We start from the raw sequence: 9,029 nt of genomic DNA, 5'->3' as shown, positions 1-9,029 counted from the left end.
CCAGAGGGGAGCCGCATCCTTACGTGGCCCCCCCTATGCGTTACCTATACTGCACAACTCACGGGTTAAGTGTGCAATAAGTGGCCTGGCCACTAGTGCAGAGTAATGAGCACAGCCTAAAAAGTGACCAGGCAGCTGCAGAGAGAGCCAACGGGCTGCTGAGGTAGCACTTCCACACATGCAACAACCCTGCGGCCGATCCAGTCACGGCCACAGAGTCCCCACCCCGCCCTCCTGCGACATCGCCCCTCCCCCGCGTCACGTGACCCCCCCCCACCCTGCGCGCTCTACGTATGACGCACGTCATCCTCGTTCCACGCACGCCGGGAGGGAGAGCCGCGACCGCAGCGCAGGCGCACGTCACTCCCCTCCCCCCGCTGCGTCCTGCAAGCGGTCTAACAGTTCTCGCGCTTCACCCCCGCAATCCATCCATCCCTGTAGCCAGCACTAGCACTCCCCACGCACCCAGAGCCCGCGGAAACTACAGCCTTTGCTTTCTCCCCCCTCCGTTAGACCCTTACCGAGCGGCAGGAGCTGCGACGGGTTGGTTGTCGCGTTGGCCGCCATTTTGGAAGCAGACCTGGCCAATCGCACGGCCTCCAAGGGGAAATAAGCCGAACGAGGTAGGAAGGAGCGGGTTGAATGGCTTAGAGCGCCCCCCCCCGTCAAACTAAATTAATCGATGTTGGAGCAATCGAGTAGGCCTTTTGCCAAGCTAGTTTCGCATGCCCTGGCCAAGGGAGGGTTGCATGGAGGAAGCTGTGTCCTTACTTGTGTATACTCTGCTTTTCAGAGCCCCTAAGTCAGCCACTTTGCACAGTCTGGAGGGACCCGCAGCAGCAGGAGGCAACACTTTCTCACTTTGAATTAAGTTTATGGTAGCGCAAGAGGCAGGCAAGATTCTTTGGATAGATGTGGTATCTTTTATTAGACCGAGTATTTGGAAAAAAGTTTTTGGCAAGCTTTCGGGTGCATTCACCCTTCAAGCATAGGGAGTCTATGCTGGTCTGAGACTCCAAGAAATGAGAGAAGCTAAAAGTGTGGCAAGTGTGTGTGTGTGTGTGTGTGTGTGTAGTGCTTTGGAGTCACCCACAAGTGAGAAAGTGCATGTTTGTGCACAGTCACTCAAAGGAATTACAGTCACTCAAAGGAATTACTTAATAGTAACTGGAGTTCTTTGAGATGTATTGTGTATATATGCATTCACACCCCCTTCCTCTCTTCTTCCAAGTCATACAATTTGGGACTCTGCAGCTGAGAATGAAGTACATACTACCATTTATGCCTTTTGGGGATGTGGGGGGAAGCAAGAACACTTGCTCTGAATACTGCTTGGAGGGCGGAAGAGTCTTCAGTTGAATCTCCTTGGCTTGAGACACACCTACAAGTGAGAAGTAAAAAATGGATCTTGAAGAACTCCAGTTATTCATTTCCTCTACCTTCCTATTACTGAAGTTGCTAAAATGTCTTAATGCACAATGTAACATATCAATAAAGGGAAATAATGCTGGCATCATATTGGACGTATGCTTAGAAGTACTTTATGTGTGACTTCTTAAACTAGGTACTCTAGGTACTGGTGCTAGTGTAGTGTTATGTATTGGGTTTCTTTGTATCCTATGTTGTATGCGTGAGGCAGTACATTCTTATCACTTGATGTAAGTAGTTTTGTGTTATAGTAGACTGTGAATGAAAGATTCAGCCCATTATTTTAAATCAGACTGAAATTAGTTGTGTGTGTTATTCATTTGTAAATGGAAGATGTAGCAAAGTATTAATTTTTCATAATTGTTGAAAAAACCTAGAACCTCAAGTTGTTTGTTTAGAGACTGCCAGTCAGTTGCTTGAAATAAGAGTTTGAGGTAAGTAGTTGAAAAGAAAGGCTTTACAATATTAATGCATTTAGGAAAACCACTGGAAACTAAATGTTTATTGCCTCTTAGAAATATATTTATACACATCTTTAAATGATTCATCTGAGTCCTTGCATGTCACATTTGTTTTTAATTTTGTTTAAAGAAGTGCAGTAAGACATCATAAATATAAAGTGGCATTTCTGACCTAAATGACTGACATCAAGATAAGCTATTCGGAAGTACAGTAGTAAATAAAACTTTATGCAGCATTTGAGCAATAGAAATATATATTAATGCTGGTGATGGTGACTTGATTAAGTGAAAAAAAGTAACTTGCATGTCATGTTGCAGATAACAGGGTTCTTGTCATGCTGGTTGTTCTACAAACTCTTCAGAACATTTCAGAAATGATGGGATGAAATGTAATAACATTTTAAATAGTTTTTGTGACAGTTCAGGGATATGTCTGTATGAAATTATGATTTCTGTTTTATCCTGTAAAGACTATGTCAGATTTTAACCTTCATTATGAATTGGAGAATCCATTTTCTACTGGAGCAGGGGTGCTCAACTTCTGGCCTGTGGGCCAAATGCAGTCCACGGAGCCATTGCATCTGGCTTGCAGGGCACCCCACAAGTCCAGAAATTTGGCAGTAGTGGAGTGGTGGCCATTAATACAGCCTTCCTCCCCCCTCCCAAATAGCCAAACCCTAAGCCCCATGTGGCTGCTTGGGGCTGGGCCAAGCTGCAGCCTCTTTCCCCATGGAGCTGGGCCACGTCCTCTCCCCCCCACAGCTGTATTGGGGCCAGGCAATGACCCTTCCCCCCATGGGACTGGGCCATGCCCCCTTCCCTGTTGCAGGGCTGGGTTAGGGCCAGACCACACCCCCTTTCCACTCCAGGGTGGAGCCATGCCCCCTTCCTCCTCCTGTGGGGCTGAGTCAAGCCCTCCTCCCCTGCAGGGCCGGGTTACCCCTCACCCTCCTCTGCATGGCTGGATGATGCCCACTATGCCTACCTCAGGCGCTGCCCATTTGGCCCCCCAGGAAAAAAGGCTGAGCACCACTACTGCATATGGGATAGATAAACCATACCTGGGAGACAGTGAGGGATGCCTGAATCAGGTCAAAACTCCAACGCTCACAGGTTCGGTGAGGTCCAACTAGGATAATTGCATTCACAGTTTTGCTGTTTTCCCGTAACCTGTGACATTCTTACGTGCATTTATTTTTTCTTTTGTTTTCTTTAAGGTAAAGTGTGTTTTGGATAAGAAATTCCTATAGGATCTCATGTTCTTTGTGTTTCTATGACAACACTGTCCCTGAAAGGTGTAACTAAGAACTAAGAGTACCCAAAACTAGATGGACACTGCAGAAAAACCATATTTAAGCCACTTGGGGCTAGGTTATAGGCATCTCTCTAGCATTTTCCACTTGTAGATGTCAAAGCACTCTAACTTGGTGGGTAGGCATTGCTAACCTTATAGTACAGACAGAGTATCTGAAGTATACAGAGGTTAAGGATCTGATTCAAAGCTCATTGAAACAAATAGGAGACTTTTCACTGATTTAGGTGCCAAAAGAGATGCTAAGCCCACATTTGTAAGGGAACAGAGTCATCCAACTCCCACTGAAATCAGTTAATGGGGGTTGGTCGCCTCAATCCTTTTGGTTGGTTGCCTCAATCCTTTGACTTCCTGCCCCTGGGGTAGGGGGCTGGACTCAATGATCTTCCAAGGTCCCTTCCAGCACTAATGTCTATGACATCTATGAAAAATCTGGTCCTAAGTGACTTTGTGATATATTGCATAGGACTTATATAGTAAAGCATTGATAGAATATAGAGTAGAAACTTAGACCCTGATTTCTAGATTGAACAGTGGCTGACTGTCTAGGTACATGTGCCCCATTGACATAGAAACTGAACGTCTCTTAAATTTTCAAAAACAGAAACCAGTAACAATCACAGTCATCACTAACATTTCATATTATTTTTCTCACTCTGCCAAAGGGGGGTTTTTTTTGGTTTTGGTTTTTGGTGGGTGGGGGAAAGTGAGGGGAGCAAAGGTTCTTCAGAAACTCTTCAAAATAAATTTCAAGTTTTATGTCAGTATCAGTTGCATCTGAATCTGTCTCATTAAATTTAGGACAAGTTTAGAAATGCATCTAGTTTCATATAGGGTAATTGGTTCACTAGGAATTTTTTCCTGATAACAGACTAGTCCATAGTTTTTTTAATGTGTGTGTGTGTGCATGTGTGTGTTTGGGTGGGTGGGTGTGGGCATGTGTGGATGTGTATTGTACCTATGGAGAAGAATCTCTTGTGCAGGAAGCAAAGTCAAAGATTTTAATTTTTCACTAAATTGTGAGCATGGTCAGCTTCAGGACCATTTTTCTCACTTACAGGAAAGAGCACCACAGTGGTAGGTATAGATCTTGCAAAAATGCTGTCTCTCCTTTACTTAAGTCTCACTGAGGAGTTCCAGTACTTATCCTAATATGAATTGACTTTGATTGGTGTATTGTTTTTAGGTGTCTTCTATAAATCGTTTCCTTTTCAGTAAAAATAATCATGCATGCTAAGCATTCTTCTACTGTTTCCCTACTTGAGAACTGGTATCTGATCAAACCTATATTTTTAATTATGTTTCTGTAGGCAGATGGGAGAATAGTTTACAGTCAGTGTATAATCTTCCCCGCAAATATGGGAAAATTGTGGGTTTTTTAATATGGCCTTATCAGTTTCTTTTTTTTATTACTGATGACTTCATTCTGTTTGAATTCAATGCTTCAGTTTCTTTGGGGTAAACTAATAGATTATGTATGAGATATTTGCACAGCGCTGATTGAATTCATCTGGTGAGTTTGAATGTGGTTCATATATTCACGTAATTGTCAGGAGCCAAGCTGAAATTCAGAACTGTTGCATGAGCATTGGATCAGGCATTATATTCATCTCACATTACTCAGGAGTGAGTGGAACTGTTTTATGTTATGCTAGCACAGCTTTTACTTCTCTTCCAATTTGAAGAGGGGGACTTGGGCCTTAAAAGCAAATGTTTGTTTACAGATATTGATGTGGGCAGTGATGGAGAAAAATTACGCTTATCATTCATAGGTTATGGATAAAACAGATTACTGATTATCTGATTATCTGCGTTTATCAAATAAGTAATTTTTCTTTCAAAATTATGTTTAGTTTCTATTTTTTCTTGAAGCTGATGGCTGAAAGCTGCAGTTGAATTTGAGTTGAGTGTGTGGTCTGCTGAAGAAAAGCAGCCAATGCAGTCTTTAACATGGGTCACTTAGATTTTTGCATGGCCCCCAGCATCATAACGATGGTGATCTTAGATGGTCCTTAGTATTGGGAGTTCACTGCCACAACAGTTGTCCTTTTCCTCAAAGCACAATTATGTGGAGTCCTGTGCTGCGTGGAAATCTTAGCTTTCGGTTTAAAAAAAAAAAAAAAAAGTTTTGCCCTTTGGGCTATGAAGAGGAGCTTCAAAACATGTCTCCTGCAGGCCCAAAAAATCAGAGGACAAATTAAAAAGAACCCAGCACTTTCTTTGAAACAAAACAAAACACCAAAAAACTTATGATTTTAAACCTACCTCAGGGTTTGTTTGGTTTTGGTTTTTGGTTTTGTGGGGGGGAACAGGCTAATGGATTTTGAATGTGTAAAGTTGGCAGTACTGATTGCAGGTGCCTGGTATGTCTGGGGTACGACGCTCCCACTTGCCCACATCAAAACAGACATTTAGTTGTAAACCATGCCAGTGGTGTCGTCCCACGGCCACACTTCAACACACCATAGCCACAATGTAGTCATGCCTTAAGACAGCCACGTTTACGAGTCCAGGATCCACAAGTCGTCAGCAGTAGCCAGTTTCACGGTAGAATTTCCAGACTAGCTCTGTGCCTGAAAGTGATACGTTTTCATGAAGTTTGAAATAAGAGTGGACAAGGGGGAGACAAGAATCTTCCAACATATATTTCAGTAGCTCTCTAGCCAAAACACCTGGGTTTTGAATGTGGCATTTAATCACCTTTAGTGAGGACCCCTCTGAAAATCATATTTTGTTCATGTGACTGCAGTTTGCATGGAGTTCTCTTGTAGCTGATTGGGATCAGTTCTACTAAATCAGGGTGCATTGCCAAACAGTTTAATTGCTACAATTTTATACAGCTAGTTTTAGATTCACATAGCCTGTAAGCTAGGGATGAGCGTTTTTTTCCATTGGGTGGAGGGATCACAAGTGCCAAACTGAAGCTGCTGTTTGCAGGATTTGGGGGACACAGTGGAAGTAAATTTTTGGTATAAGAAGGAAAGCCCACAGACTACAGAAAGAGATCTCACTACTTTGTGCTTTTGAAAATATGCATAGAACAAGGCTCTTAAGTTCAGCAGATAGTGCAGAAGCACACGTAAGGTAGGGCACTTGCGAGACGATAGAGGTGGAAACTGGATGACTGGGAGCAAAGGAAACTCAAAAATTGATTATGGGTTCACAGGGAGAACTATCCATCTTGAGAATAAAGATTTTCTTGCTCTTTGCTGCCCATTCAGCTGTGGGTGTATGCTCAGTGAAATCTGCCTTAATGAAAGCTCTGAAATTAACCACCATAGTTACTAACTTAGCTACATAGCTAATAGCCAGTAGATGCTTGCAAATATTTACCATGAAATGGTGTAATATAATGTATGTACCCTGAAAATTGTTTCACCATGCACAAGTCATACAAATGATTTTTGTGGACTCTGGTTGCAAGATGCTGTTTATAGGAGGTTTTATCATAATATTTCACAAATAATATAACATGTACTTGTGCAGTCTGTATTATTATGCATACACACAAAGGAGAAGAGTTCAGGTGCAGACCTATAAAGGGTTAAACATAAGAAGATATATAATGATACATAACAATGTCAAGATTTTGTTGACAGGAGATTTGCGTTGTCCCTAAGATGTCCCCCCAAAAAAGCCAGTAAAACTTTTATTTTCTCGTGTAGTCAGTATTTCCTGTGCGCAAAGAAATTCCTTAGTTTTGTGAGTCCAACTGTACTTGTTTTGGAGAAATTTGAGAATGCTAGCTAAGACTGAGACTCAAAACCTTATGCACAAACTTAACTTTACACATCATAAGTAGCCCAATTGATTTCACTGAGACAGTTTACAGCACATAAACTACATATTTGTGGGGTTAGAGCTGAACTACCAGATGTTACTTTTTTCATATATAATAATGGCATGATTTTCTCCCATTATTTGCTGGGCTGAAACCTTAGTTCTTTATATTATTCAAAGGGAGATTCGTGTCTTGTATATGGGATAAATCTGTCTCCTTGCTTCTTTCTCACCCATACCTCAGACAAATGTAGTTTGAAGGAAATTTCATGTTTAGCGTGGAAAAAGGAAACATTTTTCTGGCAGATTATCATCATTATTATTATTGTTATTATTAAAATGTGCCAGCCATTTATAGTTGCTTATAGGAATGTTAAAGGTTTCCTTGTGCTCCTCCATCTGCCTGTATCCATCTGTAGTCTCTTGTTTTATCCTTCTATTGTAAGCTCCTTGGCCAGGGATAGACTTTTTTCTACTGTATTTGCACAGCACCTAGCATTATGAGGTCTTGATCTATGACTTGGACTGCCAAGTGCTACAGTAATGCAAATAGTAAGTACATAAAAGTGGGGTGGATTAGGGGGCAGACATCTAGTTGAAAGAGTCCAAACAGTGTGTTGATCATAATGATATCAATATATAACATGTGGGGTGTTTAAATTTCATTATTTTTCAAAATTTTGCAGTGGCTGTCCAGTCAGTGGAAATGCAGACCGTATCCAGAAACTACGGAAGGAGTACCATCAAGCCAGGCGAGAAGGTTTACCATTCTACGAGGATGACGATGGAAGGACACGGTCATCTGATTATGATCAACACTGGGTAGGTTCACAACTAACCTACCTTTTTTTTTTTCATTGTGAAAAGCTTGTGGAAGATACTGGTTTGTATTTGTTACAAATCTTTGGGTTTTGTAGATATGGAAATGCCTTTCATTCCAAGCCACAAAAGAAGTCCTATATATGTTTTCATTTCACCAAACCTCACTCGTATCCCCTCACTGTGTTAGTTTAGGCAGTGGGCCATATTTGCACTATTTCAGAGGAAATCCAACAGGGACAATCATTCCCCAAACTCCCAGCCACACAAATTTGTATTAGGTTTCTTAGTAGCTGGGTGTAGCCCATTCCAGCTCCTCATCCTGCCATTTCATTTACCAGAACAGCTAGAGTATTAAGAGAACAAAGACTTGAATTATGCCAGACTGCTGCATGGAAGGGAGGGAAAAGCAAATGTAAGGCTGAAGTTACATGATACACTTAAACAATAATAAAGGCACTTCAGACATGGGGCTTTGTTACACATTACACTTTAAGCTTCTCCTATGCTGATCAGTGTTAGTGTTAGCTCAGGTTTAGAGCAGTTAGAGCAGCCAGATGTTCAAGATAAAAACCTTCTCTGACTGTCCCTGATCTGCACAGCTATGACTTGCCATGAGAGGGCTGGTGAGAAGGCCCCTGACTAGGAGCTGCAGCTATGAGTTGCCAGTGGAAGGCTGTTGAGTCAGGACAGGCTTCTATCCCTGCTCTAGGTGGGGGTGGGTTGGAGAGATGAGTTGTTGGCAGTGGGATCATGAGGCTGGAAGGGGGAGTAGTTAGTGACATGGGAGATGGAGGGGCAATAGGTGGGAATGGGAGTTGGGTGGTGAAATGAAGGAAGTCAGCTGCTGAAGCCACTAAATAATAAAATAAAAAGAGGCAAAAAAATAAAAATAAATAAAGAGTAAGTGAATTAAAGAAAGTGTCATGTTTAAATAGATGGGGATGGGGATGGGGATGGGGATGGGGATGGGGATGGGACGGGGATGGGGATTGGGTAGCCCCAACTCACAGGGATGCTGCCTCTGCCCCAGGAGGAAAGCCCCAGTTCACAGGGTTCCCATTCTGACACCATACCTTGCTCCCTACTCCATCCCTACTAGCCTTCCCCCCTGGACTGATCTGTGCCCCTGTGAGCTGCCCAGCCAGGTCACACTCCCGGGGATGGGAGGGGGAGTTTGCTTGGTTCCAGTACCACTCTCTGGGCAGTAGAGTTCAGGGGGGAAGGCT

At 42.7% G+C, this 9,029-nt stretch overlaps 1 protein-coding gene across 1 annotated transcript in view; it reads left to right on the top strand.

The window, feature by feature from the left end:
- The window catches only part of PARD3B (par-3 family cell polarity regulator beta), a 999,825-nt gene that overhangs the window by 905,660 nt on the left and 85,136 nt on the right, over nt 1–9,029 (top strand). The window contains exon 22 of the mRNA XM_019523483.1: nt 7,668–7,803. Coding sequence (XP_019379028.1) covers nt 7,668–7,803 — 136 coding nt within the window. The remainder of the gene's footprint in view (nt 1–7,667; nt 7,804–9,029) is intronic.

The sequence above is a fragment of the Gavialis gangeticus genome, unplaced genomic scaffold (genome assembly GCF_001723915.1).
Source record: "Gavialis gangeticus isolate Ggan-Ray unplaced genomic scaffold, GavGan_comp1, whole genome shotgun sequence".
NCBI classification, from domain to species: Eukaryota; Metazoa; Chordata; order Crocodylia; family Gavialidae; genus Gavialis; species Gavialis gangeticus.
Note: the sequence above shows the minus strand (reverse complement) of the source record. Positions and strands in the feature narration are given on the sequence as shown.